At 40.4% G+C, this 27,100-nt stretch overlaps 1 protein-coding gene across 1 annotated transcript in view; it reads left to right on the forward strand.

The window, feature by feature from the left end:
* The window catches only part of cnksr2a (connector enhancer of kinase suppressor of Ras 2a), a 579,374-nt gene that overhangs the window by 127,716 nt on the left and 424,558 nt on the right, over nucleotides 1-27,100 (forward strand). The window contains exons 2-3 of the mRNA XM_059968066.1: nucleotides 19,513-19,676; nucleotides 24,659-24,861. Coding sequence (XP_059824049.1) covers nucleotides 19,513-19,676; nucleotides 24,659-24,861 — 367 coding nt within the window. The remainder of the gene's footprint in view (nucleotides 1-19,512; nucleotides 19,677-24,658; nucleotides 24,862-27,100) is intronic.

Consider the following 27,100-nt stretch of genomic DNA (forward strand, 5'->3'; position numbering starts at 1 on the left):
TGTTTTCCCAGCTGGTCCAGATCCAGCTGCAAACTTTGCTAGTCTTCCTCACTGTTGACTACTTCCCAATCTTGGTGTCATCCACAAATTTGTTGGTTCCGCTTACTGTATTATCATGCATATCACTGATAGAGATGACAAACAACAATGGACCCAGCACTGATCCCTGCAGCACACCACTAGTCACAGGCCTCCAGTCAGAGGCAACCATCTACTACCACTCTCTGGCATCTCCTGCTAAAACAATGTCTGATCCAATCTACTACTGTACTTCATTCTGAATTCCAAATAACTGAACCTAACTTCACAGATAAACTCTGTAAGGTTGGTTAGACACAAGATACCATGCACAAAGCCACATGGACTATCCCAAGTCCAGCCCTATCTATCTAAATACTGATATAAGCATGAAAAATTCTGCAGATGCTGGAAATCCAATGCAACTCACACAAAATGCTGGAGGAAATGATTAAACAGTTGACAAATCGGGCCAAGACCCTTTTTCAGTCCCTTAGAATGCCTTCTAGTACTGATGTCAGGCTCACAGGCCTATAATTTTCCAATTTATTCTTGGAGCCTTCCTTGAACAACAGAACATTAGCTATCCTCCATTCCTCTGGCACCTCATCTGTAATTAAGGACATTTTAAATACAGAAGCCAGAGCCCCTGCAGTATTTGCACTAGCATCCCATAAGGTCTAAGGGGACACCTTACAACACCCTAGGGATATATCCAGCTTAATGAGCCTCAAGACAGAAAGCACTTCCTCTTCCGTAATCTGGATACGATCCATCACCTTGCTTTTGTTTTGTCTCAGTTCCATAGACTCTGTGTCCATCTCCTGAGGAAATGGAGATGCAAAAATCAAATCAAGTTTAATAATCATTCAAATCATATATAGATACAGCTGCAAGAGACAGTGTTCCTCTGGGGCCAAGGTGCAAAAGATTCAAAATAACAAACAAACATTCTAAAACAGTGAGTAACGTAATTCAAAATAGTGAGCTAATAAGCACATTTATTTGAAAAAGAAATATATATATAGTCCTAGGCCTTGGGCGATAATGTCCAGCAATCGATGCTACAGTCTCCCGGCAGTGTACAGATGCACGCACACAAGCCTGTCGTTTTACTGCTTGAACGCGAAGGGCAGCTGCGATGGGAGAGGCCAGTGCTCAGCCGAGTCCTCGCTACAGCTGAGGCTACACAGCTACCACGACGTCTGTCCCCCACTAAACAAGGGCTCCATGCCTGCAGCAACTTACATTATCACCCCTACTTCTTTTGGCTCCATGCATCAAGTCAACCAATTTTGTTTCTCACTATTCTTTTGCTCTAAATGTTTATGTGGAAGTTCTTGGGATTCTCCATCCCCTTGTCTACTAAAGTAACAGCATGCCTTCTTTTCGCCTCCTGATTTCCCTTTTTTTGTAATATCTTGGATTTCTCATACTCCTCGTGCCAGAATCACCGACATAGGACATGAAATTTGTTAACGCTGTGGCAGCAGTACATTGCAATACATAATAATATGTTACAATACTGTAAATTACAGTAGGTAATATATGTATTTTAAATAGTTAAATTAAATAAGTAGTACAAACACAGAAATAAAAAGCAGTGCGATATTGCTCATGAGTTCAATGTCCATTCAGAAATCAGATGGAAGAGAGGAAGAAGCTGCTCCTGAATCTCTGAGTTCAGGAACTTAATTTGTTCCTTGCTGTCTATTCCTGCTTCACACCTATAAGTTCCAAAACAATATACTTGTCATAGAGGGGAATGGATGTAAGGGTACTCTGCACTGACCGCCTATCCTCTTTGTCTCTCCTGATGGTCATCCAGTTACCTATGTCCTGCACATTAGTTGTCACTACCTCCCTGTCAATCAAACACTCAGCTCCAGTTTCATTTCCTCATCACAGTCTATAAGAAGCTACAGCTGGATGCACCTTTTGCAGGTGAGGTCAGAAGGTCTCCCAATCTTCCCACGTCCCAGAAGAGGAGCACTTCATTGTCCTGACTGTCATTCCTACTGCTCTACTGTATCTGGGCAATATGAAGAAAAGAAACTTAGCAGAAGCTTACCTTAGTCTTCACTGCATCTCGCCGAAGTCTCTTGAGCAAAAGCTACAGTTTCCCACTCTAACACTGCCCCCTCTCACAATGGCTGTTCCACTTTAGTCTAACTACTTTTTATTGGCCCTTGCCAATTGTCTGATAACCCAAACCATCTCAAGCTTTGCTGAGAGTCTTGACCAACCCCACTCAATTTTCAAATTGCTTACTTATTCACTGCGTACAACATCTCGTGCAATCTCAACTCAATTGAGAGATGGTAATTGGTAATTAAGGAGAGCTTTTCTTGCACTGCTTCATCTGATGCCATGAGGCTTCATGGGGTCTGGAGTCAACAAGAACCACTCTTTCCTGTAAGGGTACTATTGTGCTGCTACCTCTGGGGGGACTGTTCTACTGGTGGGATTGGGCACACCTAGGCATTGTAAAGGAGGAGTCTGGCTCATTGTCTGTAAGATATGATTTTGTGAGGATGAAAATATCTTAAGTTAGTCATCAGTCTCCAGATAGTATTGAGAAGGACCGGATAAGATTGACTGGCCTTGAGACTCACTGATTAAGTCGGTGAAGTGTAAGCCATCAATTTTATTCTTGCAGTATATGAGTGCTGAGATGAATGGTAAATAGGCTATTTTAAACTGCTTAAAAATCAACCATTTTTGTGGCTCTTGGGTCACATTTAAATAAGGATATGTGAAGGTACCAGATTTCTTGTAGGTATGAATCAGGTGAAGTTTCCTTACAAACATTTTGAAGATCAGTTGATATTCTTCCAATATTCAGATTATTAATCTGAATTTATATTGTACAGGGATGGGGTTTGAATTTGGGACCCGAGATTGTTACTCAGCCAGTAATTAAAGAACTGTGCAATTATTATAGTGTTAAGATTGGTGGGGTCAGTATGACGGAGAAACTTAAAGGAAGGGCAAGGTTGAGATTGGGGAGTTTACTCGAGAAATTCTGGTGATTTGGGCCCAAGCTAATATTTCCATTTTAAATTGGGGAATCCCAAGAGGAATGCATAATTCAAGGATTATGTGGCTGAAGGGGGTTATGGAGGAAGGATTGGGCAAGTTATCCCCACGTTTATGAACATTTCAAAATAGAGGTTTTGCTGGACTAGTAGTCAATACCTATTGATGGTCATAGGATTAATGGGTAAAGAGAATGGTGTGAGTTGGATGTAGGTTCACTCTAGAACCCTCTTGCAATTTGAATCATTCCACTACAAATAGTGTCTAAATCCAAAATTCTCATGTCTTTATTGTTCCACCTGGATGTGGCTATGTAATATTTACTTTCAAATTTGAAGACCACTACTCTATTCCAAATGTTGAATCGTAGAACTATAGTTTGTAACTACTTTTATTACATCGGCAGTTGATTAGTTGTTCTTGTAGGGTAAGATTTATAAATAGTCTTACAACATGGACTCAGGAAAATGCATTGTAATGTTTTTTTATATAGATACTGGACATTGGAAATCAGCTTTCCTTGTGAAGCATAAACGATCACGTTCTTAAGAGTAGTGATCATTCTGGTCCCTGCACCTTTCCAGAAAGGTGTTTGAAACATCATTACAATGATATACACCCAGAAACATGCAGTGCAATGACCCTGCAGGGTTGCCTAACTAAATACATTCAACTGAACACATCGCCTGACACTTTGACACACACTAGTGACAAGCTGGTATTTGGTACATTCACCATTGTAGCCAGGTAGCAACAACATGTACAGGGGCTACATAGGAGAAGGGGAGAGGGAGAAGTTTTGTGATGCTGCTCTGGACCAGTGGAAGTGCTGATTGTTCATGCTGACACAAACAGACAAATTTCTCCTCTAAGCATGCTCCTTCATTGGTAGAAAGGACAGAATGTTAAGCCAATTACACAGAAGTTCATTCTCCTCAGGTGTAATAATGTAAAGATCACACAGAAACCGGCATCCACCTCCATTTAAGTAAAGGCAGATTCTTTGTGAAAGATCGGCTAAAATGAGTGGACGAGGAAAAACCGGAAAGGCCAAGAGCAAGCCCAAGTCTCGCTCGTCCCGGGCCGGACTGCAGTTCCCGGTGGGCCGTGTTCACAGGCTCCTGAGAAAGGGTAACTATGCTGAGCGGGTGGGTGCCGGAGCCCCGGTCTATCTGGCCGCTGTGCTCGAGTACCTGACGGCTGAAATCCTCGAGTTGGCCGGTAACGCGGCCCGGGACAACAAGAAGACCCGCATCATCCCCAGACACCTGCAGCTGGCCGTCCGCAACGACGAGGAGCTTAAAAAAAAAAAAAAAAAAAAAAAAAAAAAAAAAAAAAAAAAGTAAAGGCAGCAAGGAATGAAAGGTTAGACTATTAGCATGTAATGTTGTCTCATACAAATGCATGCAACTCTGTTAAGGGAATTATTCCATACCTAACTGGCAAAGGAGACTTATCCAAACCATGTCAAAACTTCTATAGATGTGTGGTGGAGAATATATTGTCTGGCTGAATCATGACCTGATAGGGAAACAACGATGCCTTTGAATGGAAAATCCTACCAAAGGTAGTGGATTTGGCCCAATACATTACTGGTAACGCCCACACAACCACTGAGCATATCTACATGAAATGCTGTTATAGGAAAGCAGCGTCCATCATCAGAGATCCCCACCACCCAGACCATGCTGTCTTCTCACTGCTGCAATCAGGTAGAAGATACAAGAACAAGAGCCTTTGGACTCGTACCACCAGGTTCAAGAACAGTTACTACCCCTCAACCGTCAGGTTCTTGAATAACAGAGGATAACTGCACTCACTTGCTCCATCACTGAAACCAATTATCTCACTTTATGGACTTTTTATCTCATTGTCTTATGTTCTTGTTATTTATTGCTATTTATTTATGCATGCATTTGCACAGTCTATTGCCTCTTGCACTCTGGTTGATCTTTCATTGATCCTGTTGTAGTTACTCTTCTATACATTTGCTGAGTATGCCCACAAGAAAATGAATCTCAGGATTGTATATGGTGACATGTATGTACCTTAATAATAGAATTTACTTTGAACTTTAAAGAGTGAAGGCAATCCACAGTTTGCCAGTTGTGCTCTTTGACCACATTTCATTGTGAGTCTTGCTTCTCCGTTGAGTCAGCCACTGCTGACATGTTGTCCTATTGCATCACCATAAATGATCTTGCAAAACAGATATTCTGACGGGGCACTGAGGATGATGGGGAACTGGCACAACAGTTGATGCCACCTTATATCAACCACATTATATTGAGTGGTATGGTGAGTTGGAGGGACTGACTGGACTAATGACGAGGGCGAAAGGAAGGAATGAGGTTGCTCCAGTAGGAAAAGGCTTCCACAGTTACATTAAGAGCAAAAGAATAGCAAGGGACAACATGAGTCCTCTTGAAGAACAGTGCATGGAGCTGGAAAAGATGGGGGAGATCCAAAATGTGTTTTCTGCATCTGCATTTACTTGGAATTTGGACACAGTGTCAGTAGAACTGAGGCAAAACTATAATAAGGTCATAAATCATATATAAATTACAGAGGAGAAGATGCTTATTGTCTTGAGGAGAATTAAGGTGGATAAATCCCCAGGACTGGAAAAGATTTCCTCTCAAACCTTGTGGGAGGCTGGTGTAGAAATTGCAGCGGTCATAACACTGATATTTAAAACAGCCTTAGCTGTGGGAGGGGTTCTGGAGCAGGGGTTCCCAACCTGTTTTTATGCCATGGACCCCTACTGAGTGGCCCATAGACCCCAGGTTGGGAACACCTGTAGCTGGAGGATTTGAGGATAACTAATGTTGTTTCATTGTTTAAGAATGACTCTAAATATAAGGCAGGAAATTGTAGGCTGGGGTGCCTGCCATTAGTAGTGGAAAGTATTCTACGGGACCAGCTAAATGTATTTAGATAGACAGGCCCTGATTAGGGATAGTCAGAATGACTTTGTGATAGGTGGTGACTAATCAATCTAATAGAGTTTTTTGAGGAGATTACCAGGAAAGTTAGTGAAGGAAAGGCAGTGGACATTGTCTACATGACATTAGCAAGTTCTTTGACAAGATCCCACATGGGAGATTGGTCAAGCAGGTTGAATCGCTAGGTATTCAGGATAAGGTAATAAACTGGAATAGACATTGACATCCAGGGAGGAGCAGACAGTCATAGTAACCTCTCTGACTGGAGTCCTGTGACTAGTGGTATGCCGCAGCACTAGTGGTAAACAAACTTATAGAGGGTACTTAGATGGGGGTGTAATGGGACAATGAGGAAGGCTATCAAAGCTTGAAGTGAGAAATGGACCAGCTGGAGCAATAACAGACAAGTGTGAGTTGTTATATTTTGAGAGGACTAACCAGGGTGAGTATAACACAGTGAGCAGTAGGGCACTGCAGAGTGCTGTAGATCAGAGAGAGCTGGGAATGCAGATCCATAATTCCTTAAAAGCAGCAGCATAGGTTGATAGTATTATAAAGAAAGCTTTTGGCACAATGGCCTTCGGAAATCAACGTTGATATGTTATGTTGAAATTGTGCAATATGTTTGTGAGACCTAATCTGGGGTATTGTGTGTAGTTTTGGTCACCGACCTACAGGAAAGCATCAATAAGACTAAAAGATTGCAGGGAAAATTTCTAAGGAACTTGAGGACCTGAGTTATATGGAAAGGTTGAAGAGATAGAGATAGAGATAGAGATAGAGAATGGGAATATGGGATTAATTTGAATATTGGAAAGCTGGTTCAATGTTAGAGTGGGCACAATTTAACCTGGAAATAATAATCAGCATGATTTAATGCATATTTCCATGATTCCACATAAAAGGCAGGTACCGATCAATCCATTTTGATGTATCATTTGTATGCATTTGTTGACTGCATTTCATTCCAATTCTTTTAGTTAAGACCGCAGTTTAACTTGGGGTATTGAGTTTATGTTGCTGCCAGATTCTAACAGGACAGAGAGATAATATTGTGTATATAGATTCAAAATATTTTTTTGCTATTTTTTGTATTATCTAATTGTTCAGTAGTTAGATGAAGTGTACTGCTAAAAAGAAAAAGATAGCTGTTCAATTTGATGGATTTTTTGCTGAAATTAATGGTTCCCTGAGTAATTTTTTTTCAAACAATCAAATTCTTTTGCATAGAGTGCTGATTTATGATTGACAGTTATACCTACTTTCCTGTCAGTTTGTGAAACTAGATGTTCCCTACTGATCAGTACTCAACAAACAACATCATAAACTTGACACACAGTAGTTTTGGTTCAATTTGCCAAATGTGGTAGATGGCCTAAAGTGCAATGGCCAATTTGCTCTGGAGAGCAATATGTTACTTTCACTCCATTATGAACGTGAACTGGATCCTGAGCCTCCAATCAGAATGATAGGTTGAATAGCCTTGTAAGATCGTAATGATGGCAAGTCATAAAAACTGTGCCTCCAATGGCCACCAATGTTAATTTCAAAATAGTTTTCCGGCTGTAACTGTTTTATTTTGTTTGGAAATTTGTTATTTGTCAGTGTGATAAGGTTTTTTTTCACTGCAGAAGGATCCAGAAAAGAGTGGTTATTTAATATGCATATGGCTGAACTCACACATAATTATTCTAAATGCTTGCCTGAGCAGTGGGTGTTAAACATAGCGCAACAATTTTACTCCCAGTTTGAGGATAAATATTTGCTATTACAAGTAAAGTGTGCATTTATATAGTGCCTCAAAAGAAACTTGGATATCTTTTTAGCTGAGGGACTCATGCCCAAGCTTGGCTTGGTGGGTTGGAAAGGTAGTATTCCCAAACTGGAGGGAACACCAGAGCTCCCACTGCAGAAAACAAAACAATTCAGCATGATATTGTCCACTTCAATAAGAGATGTAAGGCTATGGGAAATGGAAGATTGGCAGTGATGGTAGCATTTACCACCTTGGGCAATGTGAGACGAGAATGAAAGAGCCTTTTAACCATGTGTGCTTCATGCTGTCCCTGAGCTGTGAATGCTTGCTTGTGCCAGTTGGTGATGAAAAGTACTTCATTCTTCCCAGCTTGAATACACAAAGTCATTGAAATAAAATTTACGTTCCCTGCGGTCACTGAACGAGGTGATGGGCATGAAGTATGAACAGCAAACAGGAATTAACATACAGAGCTCCTTATTTCAGGCAGAAAGTGTTCCTCTGTTATAGGGGGATTCAACAGAGGCTTTTCAGTTTGCCTAAAACCTCTGCATTTATGTATTCCCTCACTTCACAGCTGTTGCCAGAGTTGTGTGTATATAATTCCTGCTGTAGTCACAAATCAGTTTATTATTTCTGGATTCTTCTCATAAAACTTCCACTGCAGCACATCTCTTTTTATGCCCTTTTTCAGTTATTCAGGTGGTTTTATCTTAAATCAATCAGACTCCTTTACCACCCCCAGCCATTCTCATCTTTGAATATTATGACCTGATATATTCAACTACAACTACTGTTGGTTTTTCAGGTACAATCCAATAATGTCTGCTGTTTCATAGTCTCCAAGTTGAATCTGCACTTGTGGATCATTCAATTTGCCATAGGACAGAGGAGTAGAATTAGGCCATTTGATCATTGTTGATCCATTTCCCTCTCAATCCCATTCTCCTGCCTTGACATAGCCTTTGACACTGACTAATCAATAATCTATCAACCTCCACATTAAATACATGCTCTGACCTGGACTCCACAGTTGCCTGTGGCAATGAAATCCACAGATTAAGCACCCTCAGGCTAAAGAAATTCCTTACCTCCATTCAAAATGGATGTCCCTCTATTCCGAGGCTGTGCCCATTGGTCCTATGCACCCCCACTATAGGAAACATCCACTCCACCAAGGCCTTTCAACTTTTGATAGGTTTCAATGAAGTCCCCTCTCTTTTTTCTAAATTCCAGTGTGTATGGCCCAGAGCCATCAAACACTCCTCATTTTTCATTCTTGGAATCATTTTGATGAACCTCCTCTGGACCCTCTCCAATGTCAGCACATCTTTTCTTAGATAAGGGGCCCAAAACTGCTCTCAATACTCCAAGTGTGTCCTCACCAGTGCCTTACAAAGCCTCAGCATTACATCCTTGTTTTTATATTCTAGTCCTCTCGAAATGAATGCTGACATTGCATTTTCCTTGCTCATCAGCGATTTAACCTACACAAGGGAATCCTGCACAAGCACTGCCAATTCCCTTTGTGCCTTAGAATTTTGAATTTTCTCCGTTTAGAAAATGGTCTACACTTTTATTCCTTTTACCAAAGAGCATGACCATACACTTTCTGACGCTGTATTCCATTAGCCACATCTTTGCCCATTCTCCTCATCTATCTAGGTCTTTCTGCAGCCTCCCTGCTTCATCAACACTACCTGACCCTTGACCTATCTACATATTGTCCGCAAACTTGGCCACACAGCCATCAATTCCTATATCCAAATCAATGACATACAACATAAGAAGTGATCCCAACACCGAACCCTGCGAAGCACCCAAGTCACCAGCAGCCAATCAGAAAAGGCTCCCTTTATTCCCACTCTCTTCCTCTTGCCAATCAGCCACTGATTTATCCATGCTAGCATCCTCATGCAGCATTTATCAAAGGCCCTCTGAAAATCCAATTACACAATTTTCACAATCCAATTTTCCTTTGTCTATCCTGCTCATTTCCTCAAAGAATTCCAACAGATTTTTCAAGAAAGGTTTTCCCTTAAGGAAATCATGCTGACATTGGCCTATGTTATCATGTTCTTCCAAGCACCTTGAAACCTCATCCTTAACAATTGACTCCAACAGCTTCCTAACCATTGAGGTCAGGTTAACTGCACTTTCTTTTCTTCTACTTTCTTTCTTTCTTGAAGAATGGAGTGACATTTGCAATTTTCCAGTCCTCTGGAACCAGCCCAGAATCGAATGATTCTTTAAGGATATTATTTGCCTACTCAATCTCATCAGTTATCTCTTTCAAAACACTGGAGTGTAGTCCACCTGGTCCAGATGACTTCATTACTTCAGATCTTCAGCTTCCCAACCACCCCTTCTTAGGAATAGCAACTACATTCACGTCTGCCCCCGACACTCCTGAACTTTCAGCATGTTGTTAGTGTCTTCCACAGTAAATTTTGATGCAAAATCTTACTCAGTTCATCAACTATTTCCTTGTCCCCATTGCTACCTCTCTAGGCAACACACACAAAATGCTGGAGGAGCGCAGTGGGCCAGGCAGCATCTATGGAAAAGAGTAAGCAGTCAACGTCTCGGTCCGAGACCCTTCATCAGGACTGGAAAAATATGGTGAGAAGTTAGAACAAGAAAGTGGGGGGGAGGGAGAAAGAAGTACAAGGTGATAGGTGAAAACTGGGGAGAGTTGGGGTGATGTAAAGAACTGGGAACCTGATTGCTGAAAGAGGAAAAGGGCTGGAGAAGCAGATGGGGGAATCTGATAGGAGAGGGTAGAAGACCATGTAGAGAGGGAAGGTTGAGAAGCACTAGAGGGAGATGGTGCACAGCTAAGGAGATAAGGGGAGAGAGGGGAATGGGAATAGTGAATGGGGGAGAGGCAATTGCTGTAAGTTCAAGAATTCAATGTTCCCCCTTCTCCAGCTCTCATATGGACACTTTCTCTATTCAGTAATTTGGTGTTTTTGTTTAATCCCCTCTTTACCCTGCTGTGGTAAAAACACAATTTCAAAGTGTTATTAGAATATTTTATTTAAATCTTTCTGATTTCCCAACCGCCTGCACGTGCATGCAGATAAAATCGCACTCACTCTCTCCCTCCCTCCCTGTAAAGATGACAGAAAATAGTCTCTTTTCCCCTGGAATGATGCCTGTTTTGAATCTAGACCATTTAATTGACATGAACATTATCTCCTATGGGTGAGTGATTTAAGCTTTGAAGGAAAGCAAAATTTCATATTCACTTTCAGCCTTTGCTTTTGTATAAAGATGCTGAAGAAAAGAAGTTTTCATCATCAGCAACCATTAATAAACATATTTGACTTGCATAGTTAGTTTTGCAAGATGGAAATGAAGCCTGAAAAAGTTGTTCACTGATAATGACTTCATGTTTTCTCATTTACTCCATTCTCTTCCATCCCAAATTAAAATTGGGGTGCTTCCCTCTTTTAAATTGATCTGTAATTCTTAGTCAAACAGTCACAGCACATTGGCCAAAAATACTTTGCTGCAATTGGTATTTTCTTTCAATTCAGAGTTGCCCTTTAGTAGCAGGGTTATCCTGCAAAACACATTCTTCCTTTTCAACATCCTGGTTCAGTAGGCTGGTGAGCCTCTCTGTGGTTCATTGTTGAAGCCTTGCTAGTTTACTTACAAGCCTTTTTCCCTGAAAGTTGCTGGTAGATTAAGGAGGAAGCAGAGAACACAGTAAAGAGTTATGTAGTCATTGAATCATACAATGTGGAAATAGGCTACTTGGCTCAACGTGCTCATGCTGATCAGCTGCTATATTAATCCCATCTCTCAGCACTTTGTCTTCTATCTCTAGACAATTCAGATGCTCATCGGAATACTTCCCAAACGCTGTCAGTGACCTAACTGTCTCAGAGAGCATTCTGGATACTTATAACAGTCTAGGTGAAGAGGATTCCCTCATATTCCTCTAAATCACTTTTGCTGCACCCCAGGTCTATGTCCTCTGGGATCAAAGTAAACAGGCCAAAGAACTGTGTATCTCCTTAATCCTTCAATCTAAATTGTTAGTAGGGAAAGAAGGTTATGTAAATTAAAGGTGGTATAGTCAATGTCAAGTGAAATTGCTGTTGGATATGAGAGAGAGAAGAATGTAAAAGCAGATTAGACATTGTTCAAATTCATTTTCAATTTGGCTAATGAAGCAATGTGTAGCAAGATTCAGACATGAACTTAGAAGTGGCAAATAGCATTCATGTCAGGCCACAAGAGTCTCCAATAAGAATGTGTGTCATTATCTGTCATTGGAGATCAATCCCCATAATGCTTCTAACGTAAATTAAAATGGGTTGTTGCTTGCTGGCTATAGATTTTTTAGTGAAGGCATTTGTGGAGTTTGTGGAAGGATGGATGAAACCTGTCTTCCCAGGAGAGAATAGAAGGTCTGAGGTCCCTAAACTATTGCCCTTTTTACTGTGGTATAGTAATACTTGGTCATGTTGGAGGACAACTTGTTAGACCAGTGCAACAGTACCAGAAAGTCATCATATTAACAATTTGATCTTCCAGTACAGCACTCCATTGTTGGATGGTGTCTGTTTGGAAGCTGACACTGTGTGTTGGTTGGATCTGTCTACTGGCTTCAGGCTTTTGAAATGCCCTGCCAGTGTTGGAGCTGGACTCTTCAACCTCCTCGATGCTGAAGTTGAACCATCTGGCATGTCAACCAATAGTGCCTGCTCATCAACCTCCTAAATTCATTTCTCTCACTGTCCTCATCTCTGGATCATAACTCATTTTGTCCTGTGGCAAATAGGCATCTGGGAAACCTGTGTCCCTGCCATATAAGTCCAGGTGGACTTTTGACCTCACAATTTACCTCATCATGGTTTTGCACTTTGTCTGTCTGAAATGCACTTTCTCTGTAACTGTAACACTTTAATCTTTATTCTGTTATTGCTCTCACTTATACTACCTCGGTGCTCTATAGATGGCATACAGAAGTTTTCACTGTGTTTTGGTACATGTGGCAAAAATAAACCAATTTGATTTACCATGTTTCTGTGCTCCTTTGTCCATCTAAGTTGATGGGTGGTGTAAGTTCAGGAAGTGTTGTTAAAGAAGCCTTGACAAGTGGCATGATGCACTGGAGAAGAGAATGTGAACATTTAAAATGTGGGTGGGAAACTTTGTTTTAAATTGTGTTAAGCTTCTTAAATGAGATTTGAATTGTGTTCATCCAGTCAGGCATATATCACACTCCTGGTTTATACTTTTAAGGTGGTGGAAAGGCTTTGGGGAATCAGGAATTGAGTCAGTCCTGCCCAGTATAGCCAGCTCTGACCTGTTCATTGTGTAGGGGAGTCAGCAATGGTAATAATTTAAAAGTCAAGAGGAGGGATAGGGCACCTTTTTGTTGAAGTTGACCACTACTTAGCACATTTACAATGTGGATATTATTTAATATCAGAATCATGTTTTCCAATTATTGGCCCAGACCCAATTGTTGTCCAGGTCTTGTTCCATGCACACATAAACTACCTCATTACTTGAGCTTTAGGAATGGAATTGAATAGATTGATGCATCAGTAAACATCCCCACATGACTGTATGTTGGAATGAAGGTCGTTGATGGCAGAGGTGGAGGTGGTTGGTATAGTTCTAAGTGGAAGTGCTTTCTGCCCCAGTGTCTTGTAAAAGAAAAACATTCACTTTCTCTCCACATTTGCCCCATCTGAGCAGCGTTGGAGGCTGGGAAATGTGATTGTTGCTCCCTCTGGTGATCAGCCGTCATTTTAAGAAATGAAGGCACAAGAAATGGCAGGTGCTGACCTCCGGAGCAACAAGCCAGATGCTGGAGGACCTCACTGGGTCAGGCAGCATCTGTGATGGATAGTTGATGTTTCAGTTTGAGACCCTTGAGTCCATTCCAAAATATCGACTGTCCATTTCACTCCACAGATGCCGTCTGACTTGCTGAGCTCCTCCACATCTTGTTTGATGCTTGCAACAGATGACTTGTTATTTGTAGAATGGTTTGTAACACATTTTAGCAGCAGTCAAGTATTAGAAATAGAGACTGAAGTTGGCCATTCTGCCCCACTGTCTGCTCTACCATCCAGTAAGATTATGATTGATCATTTATCACAGTGTTCCCCTCCTCGTAATGAGATGCAGAACTAGAATACATTAGCATGGGCCTTTTTCAATGATGCAAGTCATGCATAAGCTTTGGAGCCTAGGAGCAACACCAAAGCCAACTCTCAAACAATTCGTCTTGGCTGGTCACTACAATAAAAAGCAATACCAACTGTACAGAAATCTTTCATAAAGCTTCAAAGGTTCAAGCACTTGAGTTTACTTCCATATGGTGACACTGTGCCCATTTGGCTTTGGCATCATGATTATTTTCAAAGTCAATGATAATTGTCTCTTAATATCACGATGTATTCCAGTTAGAGCAAGTTGTGGTTGATTTCATATCAGACTGCCCTTACAATTTATTTATTGATGGAAAACCATTGCATGATGGTTGTCTACTTTAACACAGGCCTGTCATCCTAATCTTTCCTTACCCAAATCTGAACAACTGTGGAGACAGAAACAGTGATCATAACATAATTGTATGATTGTACATTCTATAAATGTAAGTGGTAGTCTTGTGTAAATATTAATAATGAATGCTACAAAAATCAGTATTGCTTACACATGTAAGGTTGAAAATAATGAAGAGCGCTTGAAAATGTTAAGCCTTTCTTTACTTTCATTGTGCTTTTCAACCTGCTTTCTTTATCCACTGGATGCTTAAATCTTGCTTTGTTAAATAATCCTGTATCTATCTGATTTAGAATGCAGTGGAGACTCTGGATTCTCTGCCGATGTACATTGTGTTATTTCTAGAACTGTTTGCCAATTGTGTTCTTCTTTGGATTACGGCCCTCCTCCTTTTGAATTTGATGTTTGAGCTATCCTGCTTGGACTTGACTTCAGGCATTCCACTTTACTGTATGCCTTCAGCTGTTTAAGTAGCACTTACGCTGCCATTTCGTTTTCCCTGTACGCAAGGACAGTGATTTAATAATGTTGCACTAACTTTCAAATAACAGCTTTTGATATAGGCAGCATGTTTATGCACTCAGTGAATTGTTCATAATGTGTGTGCCAGTTGTCAAAACTAGTTTCCTTCACACTGAGCTGCTTTGCTTTGCTTCACTACCAAAGTACGTAAAAATGTTACCTAACAGGCTGCAATCAAGAATACTGTGTCATTGTGTGATGAGTTGGCTCCTGGAAGTACTGTAATAATCTAATAGTCAAATAAACTTAGTAAATTATCTAATCTGATGTGTCTAGAGTGGAAACCAGGGAAAATTTTTTGAGTATCAAATATAAGATATTAAAATTGTATCTATAATTATTGCAGTAATTATAGAAATCTATCAAGAAGGACAATGGCAAACATAAAGCTTGTTCACCATGGAAGTCAACAGAATAGATAGTTTCTGACATCAATCAATGTGCAGTACTAACAAGATGAACCTAGATCTGTATGTTTAACTGTAGTAGGGATTCTAGCACTTGGCAAACAGTATCATCCAGCGTTACCATCCCTACCATCAATTCTCTTCAAAAAGATAAAGAAAAAGATCAGGTTTTTTAAACTAATTGATTAAGAAATCAGTTGTTAATTAATGTTTTATTAAGTTCTGTGGCATTAAGAGCAGTTGAGTCTGCCAGGCACAATAGTTTTATTTTTTTAAAATTCCTATTTGCTTCTAAATGGTTGACATAGCAATTCTGGGTAAGTGCCCTTCATTCAGCTGGGTTAGCAAAGAGGATGCTTTTCCTAACACAGGAAAGGATATGAGAGGTTTGCAGGTTCATCATTTGTGAAGGAAACAATGTGTGGTCATCAGCAAGCATGAGAGCCAGAAACCAAATGGTTGATAAACTGTATGGAAGCAAAGTCATTGAGGCTAGTGTATTGGATATATTTAGGATGCATCTAGGCAGGTATATGGATGGCAAATGTTTAGAGGGATAGTGGCCAAATATTAGGAAATGGCATTAGCTTGAACATGCATCTTGATCAGCATGGGCACATATAGGCCGCAGACCACCATCTGTGCCAATCAAAAATAACAACTCCACCTCGCTGACAGTCAACACAGGGATATGTGCTTCGCCTACTACTCTACTCTCTCTATATCCATAACTAGGCATAACTCAAATGCCATCTAGACATTTGCTGATGATACAACCAATGTGGGCAAAATTTCAGATGGTGAAGAGAGGGTGTACGGGAGTAAGATATACCAGTTAGTTGAGTGGTGTAGCAGCAACAACCTTGTACTCAATGTCAGCGAGACCAGAGAGCTGATTGTGGACTTCAGGAAGGGTAAGATGAGGGAACACAAACCAATTGACACAGAGGGATCAGAAGTGGAGAGAGTGAGCAATTTCAAGTTCCTGGATATCAATATCTCAGAGGACCTAATTTGGATGCAATTTATTGGTGCAGCTATAAAGAAGGCAAGACAGAAGCTATATTTCATTAGGAGCTTGAGGAGATTTGGTTTGTCAACTAAAATACTTGAAAGCTCCTACAAATGTACTGTGGAGAGCGTTCTGACTGGCTGCATCACTGTCTGGTATGGGGGTGGGGCTACTACACAAGAAACTTGTAAAATTAGTCGGCTCTGTTACGTACCCCGTAACTGGGTCACTTACCAGCAAAGATAGAGAGGTCCTTTGAAGTCTGATGGTACTGTTTTTAACAGTATTTATTGATAAAAATACACAAAAATAATATCAATGCAAACATACAGATAATATACGTCATCAATACTAAATCTAAAAGCGCGAGTATAATAATAATAAATAAGAAATAGCTCTATCGTTGTCTAGGGGATAATGTATTGTCCGATGGAAATATAAAAGTCACTCAAGTTCGTTCAAGCTGCAGCTTTTTGGTTGGAGAGAAAGACGGAGGTTTAACTTGCCCATTCCTTTTATGATGTCAATCCTTCGAGAGTCGTTGGGGGCTGATTTCCCATTTGTGGTTAGCTAAAGCCGTGCTTCCGTGGTAAAGACCCACCAATTCTGAGACAAATGGAAAAGGACACACGTGGGCTTTTCCACCGGCTTTCGCTATTACACTGTTACAGCAGTTCTAGCATTTCTTCTGGTGCGTCTGAAGGGGCTGTTCCCCAGACCCTCTTTTATCCTGACTCACGGGGTCTCAGATGTCAATCAGGTTGGGATGATGCAATCCCTCCACCAAATCCCCTCAGTTCATTGCCTGGGGCTTCGATGAATCGTACAGTATTCAATACACAATTCCATCTCCAAGAGACAATAGCCGTTATCAATGGTTCCGCCTTCCGGAGGCCAGGACACATTCCAAACTCTTTGTGGATTCTGCATGTCTTTCTCTCATTTCCTTCCTGACCTGACTTAATAGTGATCTTGCGATTCTCAAAAAGGAGGGGGCCACGGACATAACAGCTCTATCATGGGTACCAGCCTCTGTAGTACCCAAAATATCTTCAAGGAGCAGTGCCTTAGGAAGGTGACGTCCATCATTAAGGATCCCCACCACCCAGGACATGCCCTCTTCACACTGTTATTGTCAGGAAGAAAGTACAGAAGCCTGAAGGCACACAGTCAACAATTCAGGAGCAGTTTCTTCCCCTCTGCCATCTGATTTCTAAATGGACATTGAACCCATGAACACTACCTCACTACTTTTTTACTTCTGTTTTTTTTGCACTGCTTATTTTAACTGAACTATTTGGTGCGGTGAAGTGAGGTCTCCGTCGGTCAGAGTTGACCATGGATATTGCATCCTAGCTGTCTTGGTATGCAAAACTAGGTGGTACGATATGGAGAGCAAGCTGTTGCCCATGTAGCAAGCTCCCCCTCTCCACGCATCTGATGAACCCAAAGCAATGGCAGTGACCGGTACAGTTTGTACCAACGGCGTCGCAGAAGTTGCCAGTCAGCATTGAACTCAACGTAGGACTGCCTTAGGGACTCCAGCTCCAGGTTTTTCCCTCGGGGTTTACTCCTGAAGCCTTCCCCATGGGTGGGTGCTTTGCAAGGCAACGGAGGTTTGAGATCACAATTTTCCTTCTCCTACGTGGGCTGCTAATCATGGCTGATGGGTCCCACCTGCCCAAAGCGACATGTTTTAAGGCTCCAGTAACCTGCCTTTGCCCCTTCTCCTATCAGTAGAAATGGCTCTGCCGGGCTTAGTAGCCAAGCCACATGTGAAGGCCAGGAGCTGGTCTTGGTTGTCTGAGGCTCTTTGAGGCGCATGCTATAGGGAGCATTTAATGGATAACTTAACTACTTAACAAACATACGTATATATCTTTAATGTAACTTAGTATTTTTCTTTATATTTATTTATCACGTATTTCATTTTACTGCTGCCAGAAAGTTAACAAATTTCATGACATATACCAGTGATATTAAACCTGAATTTGATTCTGATTCCATGCCATACAACTCCATGGCTCTTTGGCATAACCATCCTAGGATGCTGTTCCTAAGGAGAAGGGAATCTGCTACAGTGTCAGCCTGACAAACTCGATCTTGTTGATTCCTGAATGGTGCATTTTGTAGCCCAAGTGTCACAAGTCAGATTGTACAGCCCAGCCATTAAAATGGCAGAGCAGGCTCAAAGTTTTATGGCCTGTTCCTATTTATCATGGTCCAACCAGACATCATAGACATTTTTTTCCTGGCGATAGTGACTGAGAAGAGATTGAGAAAGAAGTGGAGAAAGCAAAGAGCAACATCTGAGCTCCTTTCTAATCAGCTTCTAACTAGCTGATTGTGTTAAGATTTCAGTGACTGTACTCCTGATTCCCAATGTACATAACTGAAGTTCACCATCTCCAAATAACACACATAATTTTTCACAAAAGTTAAGACAACATATTTTTACTATATAAAGTAAAAGCTTAATAGTTGTACTTAACATACAGGACTTTTATCATGTGTCATTGCCACTGTTTTGGATTGCACAAAATTAATTTAATATGTTCTTGAAAGAAGGGGATTGTAATGCAATATCCAAACTGTTTCATGATCACTATTTTGACTACAAAATTAAATTGAATTACTTGTATAATTTACAAGATTCAGTATTGGCAATGTTCTTATAGAGTGGTAGAAAAGGCACTAGGATGCATTTAGCTCTCCAGCTTTCAGTTTCTAAAATGTTGGCAGTATTCACACGACTTTATCATTAAGATATTTTAAAAAGATGTTTTCTTACTGGAGTTACAAATGCAAATGATAATTTTGTTATGCAGTGTTTGTATGTCAGCAAACACCAAGAACACAATGCTGGAATGTCAGGCTGGACTTTGTCTTTGCAACCATCCGGGTGAGAGACTAGAGAGCTGGCACTGAAAGTGACAAGATCCGCACTGAATTGTTGAAAGATTCACTGTGTATTTTTACCCTCAGTTTTGAACATCCATATCAACTGCATTGAATATCAAGTTATGACCTGCAAAAGTTAATATTGTTGCTCAATGTTTCAAAACTGATTAGCTGTGGAGCGCATGAAACAATAGGGAAATTAAAACTATAAATGTATTTGCAGGTATGCTCTGCAGTTACACGTGGCTCCAAGTTTGGTAATAAATAACTATTCTCCAAGAGCAGTATATCTGATTTAATCTAATCTATTCTGGGACAGTCTGCATATTTAAATTTAGTTTTTACACCAGATTTTTTTCTCTATTCATAACCCATTAGGCCTTGATGATTGTCTCCAGCAATACATCAAGAACTTTGAGAGAGAAAAAATCAGCGGAGATCAACTTCTGCGTATTACTCACCAGGAACTAGATGAGCTTGGCGTCACACGCATTGGCCACCAGGAGCTTATCCTAGAGGCGGTAGACCTGTTGTGTGCTTTGGTAAGTGCAACCACTGACTTTATCTTTCCTGTGGTCATCTATTTTAAAAAATAGAATCCCAACTCATCTGTCTTCATTGGAGATTGTATCTTTCCAGAAACAGAATTTTTACTGGGCTGTTGGGGAAGAGTGGGATTGGGACTAATGGTAAAGATTTTTCTTTGGGGTCCAAAATGACTAGATGGTTTACTTTCTTGTTTGTAACATACAGTTGATATCCTGCAATATGTGGCATTATTTTCCATATGCAAAGGACTTTAAGATGTATTTAATGTTCCATTTTCTTCTTTCCTTTTATCCTTGACCTTTCCTTTCGTTGGAGTGAGATGGTAGAACAATTACGGATATCCATTTGATGAAGCTTAAGGCTGCATTGTTTGGTTAAAAATGTATTGGGATTTGGATGTTTTAAATTCTCCAATCATTTTCTATTCTGTTTTTCGAGTGATTATCTTTCAATAGGACTAGTAAGGAGCATAATGAGTTAACAAGATTTTTATATTAACAATCTGTATGGAGGCATGCTAATAAAGAAGGTAAATGTCATGCTAAATGGAGCTTTTGATAACGCTTGTTGAACATAATCATAATTACCAATGCTTTGCAATCCAATTTTTTTGTCATCATTGTATCTTTCCACAGCATTGGTTTTTAGGACACTTTGAGTAAAATCAACCTCCAACAACACTACAGTAGCAAAGTAACCTTTGGAGAAATGTAATATAACAGTGACAAGAAAACTGAATGCACAGACCTAGCCTGCTGAACGATAGCTTATCTTCATGACTAAATTAATTACGGTTGGACTAAGTTATTAAAAAGATTTCATACATAAAATCATTCATAATAAGTTACATGATTGGATATAACTTAAATAAAGAAACACGGAATGCTGACATACTTTTAGCTTAGTTACATTCTTCTTCATGTCCTACTTGGAAATGGTGTATAAATTCCCCTGTCTCCAAACGAATAGATTCCAGAATGTTTATTTACTTGAATATTCACTGTACTTAACCTTGTCTGACTGCTCACTGATTACTTTCAGAGGGAATTAATCCACACACCATCAATTATTTTTAATAGGAAACTGTTCTGCCTTTGCATAATGTTCCTGGTATTGGGCAGGCAGAATTTATCTCAAAGGTAATCAATTAATCGTACTTCACTCTTCACAGATAAGGTTTTATTTCAAATTTGCAGCACCTGCAGTTCTGATGAAGGGTCTCAGCTTGAAATGTCAACTGTTTACTCTGTTCCATAGATGCTGCCTGACCTGCTGAGTTCCTCCAGAGTTTTGTGTGTGTTCCTTTGGATTTTCTGCATCTGCAGATTTTCTCATGTGTGTGATTCACGTTGGACTACTGGGTTCTGTGCAGTACTTTTTCAAGGCCCTGTGTCTTAAACGTGATGATTGACAGCTTTTAATTTTTTATTCCTCCAACAAGCCTCAGGAAATCATTGCAAGCAGATAATTCACTTGCAGAAAAGCATGAAATGCTGGTCAGACAGCATCTGTGCAAAGCGATGCAGAGGTCTCATTCCAGGTTGAATGCCCTTCATCAAAATTCACTTGGTCTGTGCAGCTTCATTTCTGAAAATCAGAATCAGGTTTAAAATCACTGGCATACTTCCTGAAATTTGTTAACGTAGTGGCAGCAGTACAATGCAAAACGTAGGGAAAAATAAATAAATGAATCAATTACAGTAATTGTGTGTGTGTGTGTGTGTGTGTGTGTGTGTAGATATATATTTTATATATATATACAAACATGCACACACACACACACGTACGTATGATACGTATATGTATTAAATAGTTAAATATAGTGCAAGAACAGAAATAATAAAAGTGAGGTCGTGTTCACGGGTTCAGTCTGCATTTAAGAATCAGATGGCAGAAGGGAAGAAGCTGTCCGTGAATCACTGAGTGTGTGCCTTCAGGTTTCTGTAGCTCCTTCCTAACAGAGAAAAGGTATCATGGGTGATGGGGTTCCTTAATAATGGACGGTGCCTTTCTAAGGCATCGCTCCTTGAAGGTATCTTGGACACTATGGATGCTAGTACCCAAGATAGAGCTGACTAATTTTACAACTTTCTGTAGCTTCTTTCAATTCTGTGCAGTATGTACCCACCCCCACCCCCCACCCCCCCTACCTGACAGTGATGCAGCCTGTCAGAATGCTCTCCACGGTACATGTGTAGAAGTTTTCAAGTATCTTAGATGACAATCCAAATTTCCTCAAACTTCTAATGAAATGTAGCTACTGTGTTGTCCTCTTTATAGCTGCATCGATATGTTGGGACCTGGTTAAAACCTCAGAGACCTTGACACAAAGGAGCTTGAAATTGCTCACTCTCTCCATTCCTGATCCCTCGTCCTACCCATTCTGAAGTCCAGAATCAGCTCTGTGATCTTACTGATGTTGTTGTGGCTGCGACACCACTCCACTCCTGTATGCCCTCTCGTTTCCATCTGATATTCTGCCAACAATGGCTGTATCATCAGCAAATTTATAGATGGTGTTTGAGCTATGCCTAGCCACGCAGTCATGAGTATAGTAGTGGGCTAAGCACACACCCCTGAAGTGCGCCAGTGTTGATCATCAGCGAGGAGGAGATGTCATCAGCAATCCGCACAGATTGTGGTCATCTAGTTAGGAAGTCGAGGATGCAATTCCAGAGGGAAGTACAGAGGTTCTGTAGCTTATTGGTCAGGACTGTAGGAAAGATGGTGTTAAACGTTCAGCTATTGTCAGTGAACAACATCTTACATAGGTGTTTGCATTGTCCATGTTTTCTAAGGCCATGTGAAAATGCACATGGGTGGCCTGGTTGCTTTTTATTTCATTGATGAGGCATCCCCCGTGTATATGTAATCATTCCTCCCCAGTAAATGGAAGAAAGATTTCCCAACATCAACCAGGATGGATAAACTATCATTTAATTTTTCACTCATCGCTTGCAGCTACATGAATACACTTTGTGGCCACTTTATTTGCACCACCTGTATCTAATACAGAGTGTGTCTTTGTGGCCTACTGCTTCTGTAGCCCACCCCCCTTCAAAACTCTTCTACACACCACCACTGTATCGCACAGTTACTTGAGTCATTGTCCTTCCTGTCAACTTGAACCAGTCCAGCCATCTTCCTCTGTCTATCTCATTGACAAAGCATTTTTGCCCATAGAATTGGCACTCAGTGGATTTTTTTTTTGTTTTTCACACCATTTTCGGTAAACTTTAGAGACAGTTGTTCATGAAAATCCCAGGAGGTCAGCAGTCTTTGAGATATTCAAACCACCCTGTCTTGCACCAACAATCGTTCCACGGTCTAAGTCACTCGAATCACATTTCCTCCCAAATCTGATGTTTGGTCTGAGCAACAACTGAACCTCTTGACCATGTCTGCATGCTTTATGCAATGAGCTGATTAGACATTTGCATTAACGGGCTGGCATTCAGCTACAAAGTAGCCACTGAGTGTATAGCTGCTAGATGTTTAGATAAAAAGTAGCAGACTCAGATATACAAAATGAAAATTGTAAGTTCTGACAATGATATGAATGGTGTAAACTGCAGCAGATCCACACGGTGGAAAGAAAATCAAACGTACTTAAACAAGAAAAGTCTGATCTTTTAATATAGTAATATTCTGACATCTTATTCATCTCAATATGAGCTACAGGCAAGAGTAAAAATTAGACAGCTTCCTGATTTGATGAGCAATTCATACTTCAGGTTTCCAGGAACAAGCAGGCAGTTCCTTGCATGAGCTCATTACCCAGTAGGGAAATTTAATCAACCCTGATCAAAGTTAATCCTTTTTTCTGACTCTTCAACTTAATCGTTTATTGCAGTTCTAAGTCTGACAGTTGACCCTAATTGTTACTTAGAACGGAAAATGTAAAGTGCACAGGATACAGAATTGTCAATGTGATCATTGCATCATTACACACCATTACGGAAATTACTGGCTATATGAATTTTCAGCAAAAAGATTGAGAATAAAAAGGTGAATAATATCACCTGTAATTTCACCTGTTATGACTGCTGTCACTTCCAAGTTAATTCCTTGGAAAATGGTTTCACTGGAGAATGAGACTTCATGGGAGCTTCACTATTTTTGATGAACAGATTTGAAGTTTGAAGAACATGTAGTCCAAACTACTTGGTGTTTGATGTACCTTGGTATAAATACTGAGTATTAACTGCAGTTTCAACACTTAGCGGAGGCATTATACATGTATCTGTTTGTAAAATCTAATATTATTTTACTAGTGAGGTTAAGAAAACAATGGTCTTGAGAGTTCTCTTCTTGCTGTTTATACTGTCCCACACAATGAAATTGTATGTTACATTAACCAAACATGTTTTTAATTTACATAATTTGTGAGGAAAATATCAAATGGCACAAAATAGAGGGTGTAGTGGATTGCTTTTCGTTGAAAGTGTAATATAAATGTGTTTTGTTGCCTGGGGTAAGTGCATTTATTCTAGTAGAGAAAGAGAGGAGAAAAGTAACTTAATGTCCCAAATCACTTCAAAAAGTGAGTATTTATTGCTACAAACAAAGCTGCATTGGATGTGGTTCACAATAATACACTATATTGATCCTTTGGCAGAAGTTGGGATTTTTGGGGAAGCAAATCATAAATGAAATTCCTGCTTTATAAATTTGGTTTAATAGGTGGATTGTGGAAAGAGTAAAAATAGGAATAATGTCAAGTTTGTATAGATAGATTGTTGATGACTAGCAAAGTCTTGATGGTCCAAATGGCCTATTATTGTGCAATATTTCACTTTGACTCTTCATGAGAACTCTAGTCACCCTGAACAAACAAGGTGATATTTTGTTGCTACGCTCACTGCAATATTATGCTTGAATAATACAGGCAAAACATTTTCTGAAATAATTGAACCATCCTCAATTGTCAGGAAGTGACAAACTTATGTACAAAATGCTTTTGTTTCTTTTTCAGAACTATGGGCTTGAAACAGAGAACCTTAAAACACTATCTCACAAACTGAATGCATCTGCCAAAAATCTTCAGAATTTTATAACTGGTCGAAGGAGGAGCGGACACTATGATGGAAGGTCCTCCAGGAGGTTACCTAATGATTTCCTGACATCAGTGGTGGATCTTATAGGTGCAGCTAAAAGCTTACTGGCATGGCTGGACAGGTAATTCTTTGAATAAGATCCTTTTTACACTTGGGTGGAAAGACCAACAATCTGGATGACAGAGAACATGATTATTCTGGAATTATTGAAAGTGTAAGTTTCTTTGATACTTAAACATTGCTTATCTCCAATTTCTTACAAGCAGCATTTTTGTCTTTCATTTCATTATTTCGGAGCTTCAGAGGTCCACCAAAACCTATTTAAAGGAGTGGACTCTCAATAAATAACACCTTTAACAGGGCAGAGTCCTGAGCTATCAAAATGTTTGATCTCAAGATCTTGTTGGGGGAATGTGCTTACAAGGACTTTATGGGAGATTCTTCTGCCTAGACATTGCTTCCTTCAACTCATTGAGCCAAGTCATGCTGCCTGTGGCAGCTGGTCCTGAAGGTAAATCCCGGATTTGTGTCGGCCCACCGTGAGTCCGGTTCGTACTGAGTGACAGGTGGCGACACATCTGTTACTCTGCTCCATCACTGCACTCTATTGGCAGAGCCCAGGCATGCTGGGATTCCCCGGCATCCGATGGGGAAATCCATCTCTGGTATGACGGTGGTCAGACCTGACGTATGATCTGAGATCACATTCACTTCAGTGCGGGGGGTGGGGGGGGGTGGTTCCTATCCTGGAACCTAGGAGAAACAAGATAAGTCATTTGTTTTGGGGGCATTTTGACATTTTATATTTTTTTCACCTTTTTTTTTTATTGTGTTATGAACTTTATTTTAGAAGTTTTTTTGGTTAACTTTAACTTTTAAACTTTTTATTGCTATTGTAAATGTCCTGGAGCATCAGATTTAAGTATGATTATGAGGTTACATGTCTTCCATTTTAAATTTAATCTTACTGTCTGGAATCCAGGTGTTAAAACAGAGCAATAGAAGGAAATCCACTTGGGAAATGTATTTACACAACCTGCTAGATGCAGTTCATGTGTCACCACTGCTCTAAATGCCACTGTGATTGGATAAACACTTCCGTGCAAGTAACTGTAATAATCCATACCTATCCTTCCCTCTGCTCAGGTCCATAAATGCAGCCTTGGATTTCTCAGTATTCCCCATAATTTGCTCCTTCAAAACCAGCCCATTCAATCAGACTGTACTCTTCCCCCTGAGGTCTCTGATCTCTCCCAGGAGACTTTGCAATCTGCCCTTCCCTCATTAGTTCTTCAGACACTTCTCCGTGTGTGTTGTAATCTCCCAGTCACTGATGTCTCTTGTCATCTTCCCCAGGTGTCTTACCTCGATTTCTTGTCTCCAAAGCTAAAGATGTTTTGGCACAGTGTAGATCTCATTTGGAAGGTGGTACTGAACAGTATAGACCATCTTGCTGAAACACGCAAACTGCTACATGATCTCATCATGTGGCCTTTCCAATACCTTCTTTCCTCCTCAGTATCTGGTGACTAAGGCTTACCTGGACACAGTCTAGCTTCCCTCAGGATGTTGCTCCCCATATCCATGAACCAGTCAAAAGCATTAAAGAGGTCATGCTGTAAAACCGAACGGGGTTTTAGGGAAGCCTCTTCTGGACTTGTTACATGCAAATTTGAATTGAATTGACTTTATTAATTACATGCTTCATATATATAAGTAAGATTCTTTAAGTTACTTCTCCATCTTAAAGTGGCTTGTGCAATTTATAGTCATTTATAATAAATATTATGTATAACAGGACAGCCAATAAACCATAGAAATACAGTTGTGTCAGCATGAGTTAAGCAGTCTGATGGCCTGGTGGAAGAAGCTGTCCTGGAGCCTGTTGGTCCTGGCTCCATTTCCCATACCATTTCCCAGATGGTAGCAGCTGGAATAGTTTGTTGTTGGTGTGACTCCAGTCCCCAATGATCCTTCAGGCCCTTTTTACACACCTGTCTCTGTAAATACCCTGAATAGTGGGAAGTTCACATCTACAGATGTGCTGGGCTGTCCGCACCACTCTCTGCAGAGTTCTGCGATTAAGGGAAATACAGTTGCCATACCAGGCAGTGATGCAGCCAGTCACGATGCTCTCAATTGTGCCCCTATAGATTTGGGGGCACATACCAAAATTCTTTAACTGTCTGAGGTGAAAGAGGTGTTCTTGTGCCTTTTTCATCACACAGCCAGTATGTACAGACCATGTGAGATCCTCGGTGATGTTTATACCATTGTTCACACTTTCTGTCTTCAGGGTGGGATGTTGTAATATTTAAGACAAGGTAATGCTGAGGATATTAATCATCTTTCTGAAAACA

The sequence above is a fragment of the Hypanus sabinus genome, chromosome 4 (assembly GCF_030144855.1).
Source record: "Hypanus sabinus isolate sHypSab1 chromosome 4, sHypSab1.hap1, whole genome shotgun sequence".
Lineage (NCBI taxonomy): Eukaryota > Metazoa > Chordata > Chondrichthyes > Myliobatiformes > Dasyatidae > Hypanus > Hypanus sabinus.